General features: G+C 40.1%; 1 protein-coding gene across 1 annotated transcript; it reads left to right on the plus strand.

The window, feature by feature from the left end:
- The first annotated feature begins 4,349 nt into the window (after positions 1-4,349).
- Positions 4,350-16,184, plus strand: trmt2a (tRNA methyltransferase 2 homolog A). Its single transcript, XM_034171094.1, has 12 exons — positions 4,350-4,416; positions 5,564-6,184; positions 6,867-6,975; positions 9,528-9,709; positions 10,445-10,559; positions 11,464-11,579; positions 11,703-11,814; positions 12,531-12,653; positions 12,765-12,840; positions 13,437-13,553; positions 13,634-13,730; positions 15,886-16,184. The coding sequence occupies exons 2-12, from the start codon at positions 5,565-5,567 to the stop codon at positions 16,043-16,045; spliced, it is 1,827 nt and encodes a 608-aa protein (XP_034026985.1). The 5' UTR covers positions 4,350-4,416; position 5,564; the 3' UTR covers positions 16,046-16,184.
- The last annotated feature ends 1,043 nt before the right edge of the window (positions 16,185-17,227 follow it).

Consider the following 17,227-nt stretch of genomic DNA (forward strand, 5'->3'; position numbering starts at 1 on the left):
ATGTTTTTCTAATCTTTTTAATCAATCAATCAATCAATCAATTTTTTTATATAGCGCCAAATCACAACAAACAATTGCCCCAAGGCGCTTTATATTGTAAGGCAAGGCCATACAATAATTATGTAAAACCCCAACGGTCAAAACGACCCCCTGTGAGCAAGCACTTGGCTACAGTGGGAAGGAAAAACTCCCTTTTAACAGGAAGAAACCTCCAGCAGAACCAGGCTCAGGGAGGGGCAGTCTTCTGCTGGGACTGGTTGGGGCTGAGGGAGAGAACCAGGAAAAAGACATGCTGTGGAGGGGAGCAGAGATCGATCACTAATGATTAAATGCAGAGTGGTGCATACAGAGCAAAAAGAGAAAGAAACAGTGCATCATGGGAACCCCCCAGCAGTCTACGTCTATAGCAGCATAACTAAGAGATGGTTCAGGGTCACCTGATCCAGCCCTAACTATAAGCTTTAGCAAAAAGGAAAGTTTTAAGCCTAATCTTAAAAGTAGAGAGGGTGTCTGTCTCCCTGATCTGAATTGGGAGCTGGTTCCACAGGAGAGGAGCCTGAAAGCTGAAGGCTCTGCCTCCCATTCTACTCTTACAAACCCTAGGAACTACAAGTAAGCCTGCAGTCTGAGAGCAAAGCGCTCTATTGGGGTGATATGGTACTACGAGGTCCCTAAGATAAGATGGGACCTGATTATTCAAAACCTTATAAGTAAGAAGAAGAATTTTAAATTCTATTCTAGAATTAACAGGAAGCCAATGAAGAGAGGCCAATATGGGTGAGATATGCTCTCTCCTTCTAATCCCCGTTAGTACTCTAGCTGCAGCATTTTGAATTAACTGAAGGCTTTTTAGGGAACTTTTAGGACAACCTGATAATAATGAATTACAATAGTCCAGCCTAGAGGAAATAAATGCATGAATTAGTTTTTCAGCATCACTCTGAGACAAGACCTTTCTAATTTTAGAGATATTGCGTAAATGCAAAAAAGCAGTCCTACATATTTGTTTAATATGTGCTTTGAATGACATATCCTGATCAAAAATGACTCCAAGATTTCTCACAGTATTACTAGAGGTCAGGGTAATGCCATCCAGAGTAAGGATCTGGTTAGACACCATGTTTCTAAGATTTGTGGGGCCAAGTACAATAACTTCAGTTTTATCTGAGTTTAAAAGCAGGAAATTAGAGGTCATCCATGTCTTTATGTCTGTAAGACAATCCTGCAGTTTAGCTAATTGGTGTGTGTCCTCTGGCTTCATGGATAGATAAAGCTGGGTATCATCTGTGTAACAATGAAAATTTAAGCAATACCGTCTAATAATACTACCTAAGGGAAGCATGTATAAAGTGAATAAAATTGGTCCTAGCACACAACCTTGTGGAACTCCATAATTAACTTTAGTCTGTGAAGAAGATTCCCCATTTACATGAACAAATTGTAATCTATTAGACAAATATGATTCAAACCACCACAGCGCAGTGCCTTTAATACCTATGGCATGCTCTAATCTCTGTAATAAAATTTTATGGTCAACAGTATCAAAAGTAGCACTGAGGTCTAACAGAACAAGCACAGAGATGAGTCCACTGTCCGAGGCCATAAGAAGATCATTTGTAACCTTCACTAATGCTGTTTCTGTACTATGATGAATTCTAAAACCTGACTGAAAATCTTCAAATAGACCATTCCTCTGCAGATGATCAGTTAGCTGTTTTACAACTACCCTTTCAAGAATTTTTGAGAGAAAAGGAAGGTTGGAGATTGGCCTATAATTAGCTAAGATAGCTGGGTCAAGTGATGGCTTTTTAAGTAATGGTTTAATTACTGCCACCTTAAAAGCCTGTGGTACATAGCCAACTAACAAAGATAGATTGATCATATTTAAGATCGAAGCATTAAATAATGGTAGGGCTTCCTTGAGCAGCCTGGTAGGAATGGGGTCTAATAAACATGTTGATGGTTTGGATGAAGTAACTAATGAAAATAACTCAGACAGAACAATCGAAGAGAAAGAGTCTAACCAAATACCGGCATCACTGAAAGCAGCCAAAGATAACGATACGTCTTTGGGATGGTTATGAGTAATTTTTTCTCTAATAGTTAAAATTTTGTTAGCAAAGAAAGTCATGAAGTCATTACTAGTTAAAGTTAATGGAATACTCAGCTCAATAGAGCTCTGACTCTTTGTCAGCCTGGCTACAGTGCTGAAAAGAAACCTGGGGTTGTTCTTATTTTCTTCAATTAGTGATGAGTAGAAAGATGTCCTAGCTTTACGGAGGGCTTTTTTTATAGAGCAACAGACTCTTTTTTCAGACTAAGTGAAGATCTTCTAAATTAGTGAGACGCCATTTCCTCTCCAACTTACGGGTTATCTGCTTTAAGCTACGAGTTTGTGAGTTATACCACGGAGTCAGGCACTTCTGATTTAAAGCTCTCTTTTTCAGAGGAGCTACAGCATCCAAAGTTGTCTTCAATGAGGATGTAAAACTATTGACGAGATACTCTATCTCACTTACAGAGTTTAGGTAGCTACTCTGCACTGTGTTGGTATATGGCATTAGAGAACATAAAGAAGGAATCATATCCTTAAACCTAGTTACAGCGCTTTCTGAAAGACTTCTAGTGTAATGAAACTTATTCCCCACTGCTGGGTAGTCCATCAGAGTAAATGTAAATGTTATTAAGAAATGATCAGACAGAAGGGAGTTTTCAGGGAATACTGTTAAGTCTTCTATTTCCATACCATAAGTCAGAACAAGATCTAAGATATGATTAAAGTGGTGGGTGGACTCATTTACTTTTTGAGCAAAGCCAATAGAGTCTAATAATAGATTAAATGCAGTGTTGAGGCTGTCATTCTCAGCATCTGTGTGGATGTTAAAATCGCCCACTATAATTATTTTATCTGAGCTAAGCACTAAGTCAGACAAAAGGTCTGAAAATTCACAGAGAAACTCACAGTAACAACCAGGTGGACGATAGATAATAACAAATAAAACTGGTTTTTGGGACTTCCAATTTGGATGGACAAGACTAAGAGTCAAGCTTTCAAATGAATTACAGCTCTGTCTGGGTTTTTGATTAATTAATAAGCTGGAATGGAAGATTGCTGCTAATCCTCCACCTCGGCCCGTGCTACGAGCATTCTGACAGTTAGTGTGACTCGGGGTGTTGACTCATTTAAACTAACATATTCATCCTGCTGTAACCAGGTTTCTGTTAGGCAGAATAAATCAATATGTTGATCAATTATTATATCATTTACCAACAGGGACTTAGAAGAGAGAGACCTAATGTTTAACAGACCACATTTAACTGTTTTAGTCTGTGGTGCAGTTGAAGGTGCTATATTATTTTTTCTTTTTGAATTTTTATGCTTAAATAGATTTTTGCTGGTTATTGGTAGTCTGGGAGCAGGCACCGTCTCTACGGGGATGGGGTAATGAGGGGATGGCAGGGGGAGAGAAGCTGCAAATGGCAGGGGGAGAGAAGCTACAAATGCATTGACTGGTAGTATAAACTGGCTCATATTCTGCAACAATAAAGGTGGCATGTGCACGCTCCAACTCCTTTTCTATTTGGCTGCACGTGATATGTGGGTAATCAATGTTTAACGACATTCCAGCAGTCTTCATATACAGTAACTACTGCACTCATTTGTGTGTGTGTGTGTGTGTGTGTGGTAGTATCCTGCCCTTACAGCTGGACATACTGCCTTTGCAGCATCGCAAACATTTACAATGCAGAAAACATGAGACTGTAGAATAGATGAAGCAACACCACCTCAGCGTGCTACACGCATGCATTCAGTCAGGTCTGTAAATGTCTGCAAAACGAAGCACAACTGGTAATGTCCATCACATGCTGTGTCACATCCTCCAGGTCAGAGGTCAATGTGCAGAAGGACGTAGAGGGATCAGCAGCACAGAGAAAAGCTGATGTTGGACAAGATACAGAGGCCAGGAAAAAGCTGCAGAAGAAACCCGACAGTAACACGGACACTGTTATTTTGCTCAAATAGTTAACAGATATGAAAGCAAATAGTTTTCCGTTTTGAAATTAGAACAGTTTCTCTCTATATTTTGTCGTAATGTAGTTAGTAATTATCTCGGCAAGAAATGTAAACACGTCAGGGATTGGTGCCATCTAGTGGTGAGGTTGTAGATTGCATTTTTGAAAATCTTTTATCTTGATTTTCAATATTTAGATTAAATTACATTTCAGTTTCTGTTAAAAAGTTATGGCTCTGTAACAGTATGAAAGATGTAATTGCTGCTCAAAATGCTCATATTATGGGATTATTATTATTATTTTATTTGTTACACACCTACTGCCGCTTTAAGAAAGTTCAAAGGTCGTGATAGCAGCCGTGGTTAAATGATGGCGGTTCAGTGTTACTGTTGAAGAGAGAAGGTAGGTAAGCTGGATTTTTACAGTGAGTCTCAGGTTATCCTTCAGAGTTAGCAACATAAAATAAAAACATACAAATACTGAGACGTTAAAACTTGTAGATGCTAATTTTCAAACGCTGAATTTCGGTAGGAACATTTGAACCAATGTTTCGATACGATTCGAAGCTTGTTCACTGGAAGTAGTGCGCACTCTACTGCCAGAAGCAGGGTACTGCAGTTGTATGTGAACCGCGCTGAAAATCCGTCACGTGACTGACTATTCGAAACGCAGGGTCAAAGCCTGTTTCGAACTCTTAAGGATTCGGAGCATCTTCGAACAGGAACAATCGAAAAAAGTCAGTAAGAAACATCAAAGCCACATTTAGACAAACATTATATACGCGGTACTTAAAACAGACTGTGTGTTAAGAGAAAAATCAAGTTTCCAAGTAAACTGAATGCAGTGTGGATAATTATGTCAAACAAAATGATGTATCTGTAGGAAGCAGATCTCAAAAACAAAGTGAACTGAGTGTCCAAGAAAGACAGGGAAACTTCTGTGGGTGTGATTGTAAAAACTTTTCTCTATAGCATCACGTTGTACAACGTCATGGTGGAGAGAAGGCGTTTCTTAAATGCAGATGTTAAATTTCAGCAAAAGTTTACCAGAATACACACAGGAGTATCAAATCTAGACTTGATCTGTTTTCTTGTATGAAAATGTGTCGGTGTTTCACTGAAACCACAAAGCTGTGAGCGGAGACGTCCATGATGTCTTCAGTGACTTAGAAGTATTGATGTTTCTATCCCCTAAAAGCAACTGCTCCCAAATGTAAGAAATATGAAAATCATCTGGGGCCCTCCCAAAACTTTAACGTCAACTTTGATCAACATGTGAGAAGAAGTATTTCCATATACAGTAAAACTCGCATATAATGGATTGAGGTGGACCACTGAATTTGTCTGTTATAATCAAAATCCTGACAAAATCCATTATATGTATGTAAACCAGGGCTTGCCTCATTTAATGACCGGATCAAAACTTTGTATGAAAAAAAAAAAAATGTTTGGCTTAAATAAGCGCCAGGCATTATGTGCATTAAAAAGATTACATTTAGTCGAGTCACACTCTTTTCTAAATCCGCTACTAAAATCTTACTCCTAAACAGAATGATGGCAGACAATAGTAGCTGTGCTGTAGCCAGTAATCCCCCGACCACAGAGGAGAAGACTGATGACCTCATGCAGGACTCCCCAGAAGATGTCAAATCCAAAGCCAACACTGAAAAAGATGGTGAAGCAGCATCCAAAGCCGATGTGTACCGCTACATCAAACAAGACCTTTTCACGTCCGAGATCTATAAAGTGGAGATCCGCAATCTACCCAAGTTCACCGGCTTCAATGACTTGAAGAAGTTCCTGGCTAAGCACAGCATCAACCCCCACAAAATCAAGCTGTTCGGCAAGCAGACCTTCGCTTTTGTGACCTTTAAGAATGAGGAGGAGCGCACCAAGGCCATGAAGAGGGTGCATGGCACGCAGTGGAAGGGCCAGGTGCTCAGTGTTAGGTTGGCTAAGCCCAAAGCCGACCCCATCCTCAGGAAGCGGAAACGGGAGGAGGAAGATGGTGCGGCCGGGCAGCCCCTGACTAAGCAACCAGATATTGAGGATGAGGAGCCGCTCTGTAACCAGATAGCCAATGTGGTGACTCCTTTGTGGAATGTGCCGTATGAGGAGCAGCTGAAGAGGAAGGAGCAGGAGGTGGTGGCAGTTCTACAGAGGCTGGCAAAGTAGGTTTGACTCTACTGTTAATGTGCTTCCAGGTTTTAACCAGTATCTGTCATTTTTTTTTCTTTAGTTAGGGGATGTATAATAATTGTGGTGTTTTTAGCTATATTGGAAACAATAAAGTAGTGTGGACAGTGTCCAGTGTCACAGACCGAACAGTCCCCCCTAAAAATTGATTCGCCCTGCCTTCACTGTGCATGTGTCATGAGCCACGGTTCACAGATTATCACCTTGTTTCTGCTTCAAACTGCACTCCAGTCATCATCTGTCTCAGCGACAGATATCTAAGGCTTTAGTACAACAATCATTTCCACATAAATTCGGCATTATTTCATCATAAAAGATGGAGGAAGTGATCAGAGCGCCGCGGCTACACAAGCTGATAGGTGATGCATTCACTGCACGTCGATCATTTCAAACTGTCTGAGTTTTGCCTCATTTCTGCTTAAAACTGACTTTAAAATGATTTAAGAGGTTTTACCTTGTCATCTGATGGTTAATAATCCCATTAATCCATTTGATCACTGGGTGAAGAGATGCTGTTTTAGACGAGCGGATCAGCTCTGAAATGACGCATATGCAGTGGAGGCAGGGCACGACCAATTTTTAGGGGTGGACCATTTGGTCTGCGACACCAGTTTATCAAACAATTATCAATTTACGTGTCTTCTTGTTCTTTTGCAGAGAAATTGGCAGCACAAACAAAGCCATGCTACCATGGTTGTTTGCACAGAAAGGAAAATACAACAAAATGTGCTGTCAGTTGGAAGAGATTCGACCTTCTCCTTCTGAGGTAACTGAGTCAAAGTCAGTGACACACATATGACATGTCTACTTGCGTAAATATGGGCTTTCATAGTCACATTGACTACATTACATGTATTTTATAACAATACTTTGTATTTAAAGTCTCTCTTCCCTACCATATGTCTCACTTTGGACAGAGGATCAGTTGTGCGAAATACATTGTCTGGAAAGTATTCACAGCGCTTCAGTTTTTCCACATTTTGTTATGCGACAGCCTTATTCCAAAATGGACAAAATTCATTTATTTTTTCCTCAGTTCTACCCAAAGACAATACTCCAAAATGACAATGTGAAAAGGTGGGTATTTTTAATTTTAATTTTTTGCAAATTTATTAAAGATTAAAAAACTGAGGAAATCATATGTATGTAAGTATTCACAGCGTTTGCCATGAAGCTCAAGATTGAGTTCAGATGCATCCTGTTTCCACTGATCATCTTTGAGATGTTTCTAGAGATTAATTGGAGTCTACTTGGGGTAAATTCAGTTGATTGGACATGATTTGGAAAGGCACTTATGTATGTGTGATTTCCCGAATTTGGTAAAATTTCAACAAAGCTTTTTTCATGTTGTCATTATGGGGTGTTGTGTAGAAATTTGAGGAAATAATGAATTTGCTCCATTTTGGAATAAGGCTGTAACGTAACAAATTCTGGAAAAAGTGAAACACTGTGAATACTTTCCAGATGCCTGTACAGTAAAGTAAGTCCCTTCGGCTGCTCCCTTGTTTGCACTTAGGGTCGCCACAGCAAATCCAAGGTGGATCTGCATGTTGAATTGGCACAAGTTTTACGCCGGATGCCCTTCCTGACGCAACTCCACATGGAGAAATGTGGCAGGGGAGGGATTTGAACCCAGAACCTTCTGAACTGAAACCAAGCGCATTAACCACTTGGCCACCACCCCTGCCAGTTCAGCCAAATTTTTATGACTATTTTTAAAATGTCTGTCTGGCTACTCAAGTTCTTGCTAGTGCAAGCTAGCAATACTGCCAATCTAGCTCTGTCTAGCATCTTTCTAACTCTGTAGCTGTTCTATGTAGCATTATCTATCTAGTGTTGTCTGTCTAGCTTTATACACTCAACAAAAATATAAACGCAACACTTTTGGTGTTGCTCCCATTTTGTATGAGATGAACTCAATCTAAAACTTTTTCCACATATACAATATTACCATTTCTCTCAAATATTGTTCACAAACCAGTCTGAATCTGTGATAGTGAGCACTTCTCCTTTGTTGAGATAATCCATCCCACCTCACAGGTGTGCCATATCAAGATGCTGATTAGACACCATGATTAGTGCACAGGTGTGCCTTAGACTGCCCACAATAAAAGGCCACTCTGAAAGGTGCAGTTTTATCACACAGCACAATGCCACAGATGTCGCAAGATTTGAGGGAGCGTGCAATTGGCATGCTGACAGCAGGAATGTCAACCAGAACTGTTGCTCGTGTATTGAATGTTCATTTCTCTACCATAAGCCGTCTCCAAAGGCGTTTCAGAGAATTTGGCAGTACATCCAACCAGCCTCACAACCGCAGACCACGTGTAACTACACCAGCCCAGGACCTCCACATCCAGCATGTTCACCTCCAAGATCATCTGAGACCATCCACTCGGACAGCTACTGGAACAATCGGTTTGCATAACCAAAGAATTTCTGCACAAACTGTCAGAAACTGTCTCAGGGAAGCTCATCTGCATGCTCGTCGTCCTCATCGGGGTCTCGACCTGACTCCAGTTCGTTGTTGTAACCGATTTGAGTGGGCAAATGCTCACATTTGCTGCCGTTTGGCACGTTGGAGAGGTGTTCTCTTCACGGATGATGCGAAGGAGATGTGTTGCACTGCATGAGGCAAATGGTGGTCACACCAGATACTGACTGGTATCCCCCCCAATAAAACAAAACTGCACCTTTCAGAGTGGCCTTTTATTGTGGGCAGTCTAAGGCACACCTGTGCACTAATCATGGTGTCTAATCAGCATCTTGGTATGGCACACCTGTGAGGTGGGATGGATTATCTCAGCAAAGGAGAAGTGCTCAATATCACAGATTTAGACTGGTTTGTGCACAGTATTTGAGGGAAATGGTGATATTGTGTATGTGGAAAAAGTTTTAGATCGTTGAGTTAATCTCATACAAAATGGGAGCAAAACCAAAAGTGTTGCGTTTATATTTTTGTTGAGTGTATCAATCAATCAATTTTTTTATATAGCGCCAAATCACAACAAACAGTTGCCCCAAGGCGCTTTATATTGTAAGGCAAGGCCATACAATAATTATGTAAAACCCCAACGGTCAAATTTTTGTTGAGTATAGTTCTTTATGGTCCTGTCATGTCATTTTAATTCCTTACAAGGGATTTCTCACTAACTGAAGGCTAAGTGGGTTTGATTGCTGAATGACAATGAGCAAGACATTGAACACACAAAATGTTTATCTTTGGAGCACATCGCCCTGCTTGCCCCTACACACATACAGGCTAAATAAGAAGAAAATGCACATATGTATAATTGTTTTTCTCATGTCTTGTGGCAGACAGAGTACAGAAACAAGTGCGAGTTCCTCATTTCAGTGGGTGCAGATGGTGAGAATAAGACCATCGGTTTCCGTCTGGGAAAATACAAAGGAGGCTCCTGCGCTGTGGTGGGGCCCGAGGAGACCTGCCATGTCTCAGTTGAGGCCAAAAGGGTGGTCAGCGACTTCCAGAAGTTTATCAGGTGTGCCTCAAAAACATTTTTTTTTTGCGTTCTAAAAGTTTCTTGAAATTTCTAGATAATTCTGGAAACTTCTAGAAAATTCTGGACAGTTCTAGCAGTTAAAGAATATTCTAGAAGACTACTCAGTAGTAGTGAAGGTGAATCGAGAATATTCTTGAAAACAGACAAATTTCAAAATGTCATTGTCCTGATCACAGAAGCAAAGTTTCTGTGGAATAACAGCTATTTTCTATTTATTTAAGGCATAACAGGTTAGGAAAACGCACTGTGTACCCAGGAACAAAACAAAAATAAAAATTTGTTACATAGTGTAATCACTTTGTCTGACAGTGTGTCGCCTGTAAATCTGTAGTCTTGATAGCGTTCTTCTTCGATGATGCCCACTGATGTGGAACATTTCCAGAGAGTGGCTTAAAGGTACTTTGTGTTGGGTCAGGTCGTGATTGAGCCGAATTGTGATTGATGAATATATTCTTACTTCTTTGCTGTCTTGCAAACAACAGACATATTCTGCTGGAAAACCCAGTTTTTGTTTTGTGGCGGTCATGAGAAAATTCTTCCATTTTTGCAGGAAAAACAAAATGCAGTACATTATGGCCTCTCTTGATTTCCATAAAACACATTGTTTGCTTTCTGGACATTAGATGCAGTTGGATTTGTGTGTGTTGTGTCTCTTAATCCAAAGTGTGAAAGGGGACATTTTTATTACAGTAAGATTTCCTGCTTTTTGTACAGGACAACGCCATACTCCGTGTACAGGCCTGAAACCTATGAAGGCCACTGGAAGCAGCTGACTGTACGCACTACGAGGCTCAAACAAGCCATGGCTATTGTCTTCTTTAACCCACAGGTGATGACCCCCCCACACACACAGTTTTTACTTGTTTTACATTTTAAAATAACATTGCTCTTAGTTACCATGAAGACAGGTAGGTGTCCTGAATGTAATGTCAAGTGATAACAAAATGGTAAATTAAACAAATCTCTTATCAGCCAGTCCAAGTCTCTGTACCGGTGCCTTGGCAGTTTTCAGCTTTATTTATGGCCCGTCTGTCAGCAAACCTATTGTTTTTGATATTTGGTGATTTATTAGGTGGTCCAAGGTTTTGTTTTTTTTTTTTTTATGATCTTTCGTCTGAAAAAGTTTAAGGAACACTGGTGTAGGCAGTTTAAACCTACAAACTGCCACTGTCTCCTGTGATTCTGCAGAAGTCATACTGATACTGTGTTCATGGCATGTTAGCAAGTCAGGAATCACGACCTCCAGCTCAGACAAAATTATTATTTATATTATCTTGCACAGAAGGGCAGCATGGTGGCTTATTAGCACTGTTGCCTTACAGCAAGATCATGGGTTCGCTTCGCAGCTGGGGCCCTTCTGTGTGGAGTTTGCATGTTTTCCCTGTGCTTGTGTGGGTTCCCTCCAGGTTCTCCAGCTTCCTCCCACATCCAAAGGACATGCACGTTATGTGAACTGGAAACTTTAAATTATCCGTTGGTGTGCATGCAGGTGTGAATGTGTTTGTTTGTCTATAATGTGGCCCTGCGACAGACTGGCATCCTGTCCAGGGTGTACCCTGCCTCACGCTGCATGACTGCCCCCTCCCCCCCAGAGACAGTAATTGATGGTGTCGCTGAAAACAGCTGTACTGTAATAATTTATTTATTTATGTTACATGCAAAGACAGCAACAAACTGATTGTTTCATAACTTTAATTCAGTCCCCTCCTCATTCAGTTATTGCATTTATTTAGAAACTTGAAGAAGAGGAGCTTGATGCACTGAAGAGCTCCATGAGGTTGTGCTTCACAGAAGGAGAGGGGAAAGACAGCGGCGTCACATCTCTTTACTTTGTTCGTGAAGGCCAAAGGTAAGGATGAAGAAACATTTAATGCCCGATGGGATCAGAATAAGTGAGGTGGCATGATGATTGAGAGCTTCAGGCTTTTGCACATGGACATCCAATTAAAATGTCCTGTCAATGGCTGCCGAGGACATCTCCAAATGCAGAAGACTTCCCGTGTGAGCTCGTCGCTGGAGAGAGCTGCATTCATGAGGAACTCCTGGGTCTTAAGTTCAGAATATCTCCTCATTCCTTCTTCCAGGTAAGAACAGCCACCAGCGAATTCATGCTCAAAGAGCATTTATCTTCTTCTATGTTAAGTCCTTGTGAGGTTTTTACAGAATAAGGATGCACAGTCACATTGACACTTAATTGGAAAATAATCTATTTTCTAATCATCTGAAAGCAGCAGGACAACAAAAAGGGGGAAAAAAAGGGCCAATAATAGCATGTGAAGAACAAAGTAATGTGGCCAATCACAAGTACGGTCACTTAAGCCACCTTACAACTTGGAGTTCATTATACAGTCTGGTCCATAAGTACTTGGATAGTGACACAATTTTTGTGATTTGGTTCATTTGCGCCACCACAAGGGAGCTGGTGTCACAACCGAAATGTGATTGTAGAATTTCAAGTTTAATTTAGGAAGAAGTAAGTCATACATAGGCCCTGAGGCACACGGGTGCCAGTGCTTTTCCTCAGATTCTGCAGACAACTGACTGTGCAAGAAGGACACAAGTGAGGGAAGACACCTGTGACATCTGAAGGAGGTATAGGCTGATGAAACTGCACAGCGCAGTCTGTTGTACCGCCAGTTATACTGATTCATTGTACAGAGAACAAGTTTCATACAAGAAGACTGATCATTTCTAGGATTACATCTCCCCCATACCTTCTGGAAAACTTGAAATTTTCTATCTTTTAAAGAAAACTTCAGTGCGTGTAGCTTTCAATGTTTGAATGTGTGTCTGTGGTCAGGTGAACACAGGAGCTGCAGAGGTTCTGTACTCTGCTGTAGGGGAGTGGGCCCAACTGGACCATGACAGCACACTGCTGGATGTGTGCTGTGGGACAGGAACCATCGGCATCTCTCTCGCTAAGGTATTGATGGTCCTTTGTAATAGTCTTTGTTTTTTTTGTGTTGTCAGTATTAAGGTCTCAGCAGGGTGTGGCATTTTCACTATGGCATTTTCACTATACTTTTGTCTCAAGAGGGTAAAGAAGGTGATTGGGATCGAGCTGTGCCAGGAAGCTGTGGAGGATGCCAAAGTTAATGCAAAGCTCAATGGTAGGAGACCAGATCACAAAACCCTGCTGATTATTTACAACTGTACCTGAGAAAGAACTGATGGGGGCTTACAACTTGCTAACTTTTGTTACTTATTGAACCATGGGTCAGTTCAGGTCTTGTAGCACGTGCTGTTGCATCCACCGCAGTTTGAGTCCTGGATGGCAACCACCCAGTCAGGCAACCGGTCCGTCCAATTACTCAAAGTTGAAATTAAATATTGTAAAACTTTGATCATTTTTCTTTTTGGAGCTTTGGGTTGTAGTTATAAAAAATGCTTGAATCAGTTTAATTTACATGTAATGAGTATAGAATATAAACATTCTGACTTTGTGAAAAAAAGCTGATGAATTTTAATTTTTCCACAATATTCAAATTTAGGATTCAAAATCAATATCTGCTACTTAATAAATGTTTCATGGCAAAAATGCTAAAAAAAAACAAAAAACCTAACTGTACATTTGTATTAGTAGGTACTGTCCCCTTTAAAATGATCTTTGGTAAAGAGTGATGGACGTTTGGTAATAATTATGAAACAGGATGTGATTTTTTTTTTTTTTTTTTTTTAATGAGTCTTTTTACTTTTTGTTATTAAGGTCTTACAAATGTTGAGTTTCATTGTGGAAAGGCAGAGGACGTGTTTCCCAACATTCTTGGTGCTCTAGTCTCACCCAACATCACAGCTATTGTGGATCCACCGAGAGCAGGCCTGCGTGAGTACAGTGACTGGAACGCTCATTTACATCCGCTTGTGTTAGTTGCCTTGTTTTAGTTCTATGTGTGTGTTAAACAGATTCCAAGGTGATACTTGCCATCAGGAGAGCAGAACACCTGAAGAGGCTGGTTTACGTGGCCTGCAATCCCAAGGCAGCTATTAACAACTTCATTGAGTGAGTCAAACATCAAGTTAAAATGCTGACAGTATTATTAGGATTTATGTAACACCTCAATAGATTCTTGTTGAGTGATTGGTGGATTGTATGCTGCATGGTATGTCACGTACAGAAAAATAGAAAATTGCATGATTTAAATATATATATATATATATATATATATATATATATATATATTTATTTTTATTTTTTTGTGCAATTTGGTTCAATTTACTGTTTGCTTTGGCTCCACTGAAAATGAAAAAGGTATTGGAGGATACAAAGAAGCTAAAGTACACCGTAAGCAATATTAGAAACTTGCTCAGTATTTGCCAGGACACCAGTGGCCATAGAAGCACCTTCAGATGAAGAATTTAAGTTCCTATCATGATTTTTCGCTGGATGGAGGAAATTGGAAATTCTGTTTGTCGGCGTTCATCCTTGACTCAAAATACATGAGTATACCAAACAGCATATGTCAGCTCTCCCTAGTGTGTCCATGTTCGAAGGCACACACACGCAAGCATGTACACAGAGGCCACTTGGCTTTTAATATATAGATGATTTGGCTACATAACTTTGAGATTGCCACAGGAACCACCACACAACCTTCACCAATAACACCATAATTCACAATTACTTAAAGTTTTCTGAGCGGCACTTTCGCTCCTTTTCATACCTCATAGTGAACACCACCCTTCACTGTACAGTAGATTTGGCTGTATTTTTCCAAAAATGTAGCAGAGAGTGGAGTCGGGGGTATATTATGTTTTAAACTCATTACTTAACTCAAAGTAACCTGGGCTACGGGGGTATATTGTGTTTTAAACTCATTTATCTCAAAGTAACCTGGGCTACTTACTTATACTTAAGTATAAGTAAGTAAGTAATATACTTAAGTATACTTATACTTAAGTAGTATACTTACTTATACTTGTGCAACTTCTCAGTTTTTCCATGTTTTCTCCTCAAAATCATCAAGGAAACTGTCAGTGTATTTCTTATTGCATTTTAGCTGATTTATAGTTTACTTTGGACGGAGTTGGTTGCAATTAGCATTTATTTTAGTTTTAAGTAAAATGCATATTAGGGGGAAAAAAAGGTATAGCTTTCATTTAAATCTTAGTGAGAATGTTATTTACAGATGCTTACCAAAATGCTTCAAACATGGGAGTTATTTCCAAAATCTATAAAGGCCTTATGACTAAAAAAACAACATGCAACAGAGTACATTCAAGGGAAATGGGAGAAAGAGGAAAATCTCTCAATATCAAATGAAGAATGGTTAGATATGTGGAATTCTGTATGGAGATACACAAACTCCCAAATGTGGAGGGAATTTGGTTGGAAGTGTAGTGTCTCTTTTTTTTTTTTTTTTTTTTTTTTTTGGTATCACACCAGGGGTCAGTGCGGATGTCAGGAAGGTGACCACTGGCATATTTTCTGGGAGTGCCTAGTAATGAAACAATTTTGGATGATGGTCCATAAAACACTGAAAAACATTCTGAACATTGACTTGCCGCTACATTTTACTTAACTATTCCTGGGAATTGTTTTTCAGGCAAGAAGTGATAAATATGTTTGGCATACTGATCTTGGCCTGTATTTTTTTAATAAAAAAATAAATAAAAAAGCTCTCACTCGAAAGTGGTTGCTTCCTGAACCCCCCCACAGTACAAGAGTGGATTAATATTGTGAATGATCTTTGTTATGGAAAGGATTACTTTTTGTTTACGTTTGCAGGAGGATGCTTTTATTGAACATTGGAGAACATGGGTTAAAGATCTATGAGCGGACTTTAACTCGTTATTTGCTTTAAATTTCTGTATCTTTCAAATTGCTTTGTGATAGGCCGGTAGACACTCTTTACACTCTCTCTCTCCCATGTTGTATTTTGTATTTATTTAAAACTGAGGACTACAGAGGAAACTGAACAGATTTCTGTCTAAAAAGCAATGTAAATATTCTGTCTAAAAACTAAAATAAAGAATAAAAAAAAAAAAAAATCTTAGTGGAAATAGGTTTTGCATTTTTTTTTTTTAAATGACTGATTGTAGCTCAGTACCACTTGAAAGACTTCAGCTTACTATTTGAATGTCAGAATTAAGAAAACTGATGTCTGACCACATATAGGTGAAACTCTTCAAAATGTTGCTGTGTTGCTCATTTTCAGCCTGTGTAGAGCGCCGTCCAACAGAGTTCACGGGGCACCGTTTCGTCCAGTGCGAGCCATGGCAGTTGATCTGTTCCCTCAAACCATGCACGTGGAGATGCTACTGTTGTTGGAGAGAGTGGACTACGACTCCAAGCAGGAGAGCAGCAACAAACCTTAAACACACAAACTGAACCTGCACGCTCGGCCAATTTGGACTTTCCATAGGATACACATGTACAGTATGCACACATTCAGTACTTCAGTACTGCAATGGTAGCTTGGTCACCAAAGTTGGAAATAAAATTCTTTAAAACTCATGCCTGTTGAAGATGCTTGTCAGCACCCCAACAAATGTTGCAGTCTGCAACCAATTTGTGGAGGGATCGACTCCTGCTGCTTCCACCCTGCCTGGATTGTGGCCAGAAACAAGCAGTTAGTGTCTCTTATGAGGTCCAGTTAAGGCCACTACAACACTGACTGGCATTTTCATTTGGATATTTATCTGATTTAGCATTAGGGCTCTCCAATTGGTTCAAAATGCTGCAGCCAGACTTTTGACACGAAGCAGAAAGTTCGACCACATTACACCCATTTTGGCATCCCTTCACTGGCTTCCTGTCCTAGTGAGATCAGACTTTAAGGATCTGCTACTAGTCTAGAAAATTGTTCATGGACTGGCACCTCCCTACCTAGCTGACCCAATTAAACCTTACGTACCAGCCCGGGCTTTGCATTCTCAGGGTGCAGGACTACTTTGTGTCCCTACGGTGAATAAGAAGTCTGTGGGTCACAGAGCTTTCTCTTATCGCACCCGTTCTGTGGAATGATCCCCCTGCGTCAATAAGTCAGATTCTGTGGAGGCTTTCAAGTCCAGACATAAGACGTACTTATTTTCCCTGTGGTATGGCTAGCATACTGGCATAGTGTAGTTCTACGCTTTTCATTCTTTTAATTAATTTTATTAGGAAACGGAGTATGCCGCGGCCTCAACTTTATCTAAATTCTGGGTCTTTGAGTGAAGCTCAGGGCTACTGGCTGGCTATCACCTTAGTATTTCCTGTTTTTCTTGTTTAATGCTGACAAATTATACTGTATTTCTTGTCTTTCTGATGGTTGATTCTGTTTTTTCTGTTTAAGGTGCAGCTCCATCCAGAGATGGGTGTGGTATTTGTGTTGGAGACCGTCCTGTGCACCAACAGCTTTTCCTGTGTATTTGTTTTGTGAATTGTTTCTGTAATTTATGTCTGTAGTATGGCCCAAGCAGAGAGTCACCCCTTTGAGTCTGGTCTGCTTGAGGTTTCTTCCTCAGAGGGAGTTTTTCCTTACCACTGTTGCTCTGGGGGTTAGTAAGGTTAGACCT

This window comes from Thalassophryne amazonica, chromosome 5 (assembly GCF_902500255.1).
Source record: "Thalassophryne amazonica chromosome 5, fThaAma1.1, whole genome shotgun sequence".
Classification (NCBI taxonomy): Eukaryota; Metazoa; Chordata; class Actinopteri; order Batrachoidiformes; family Batrachoididae; genus Thalassophryne; species Thalassophryne amazonica.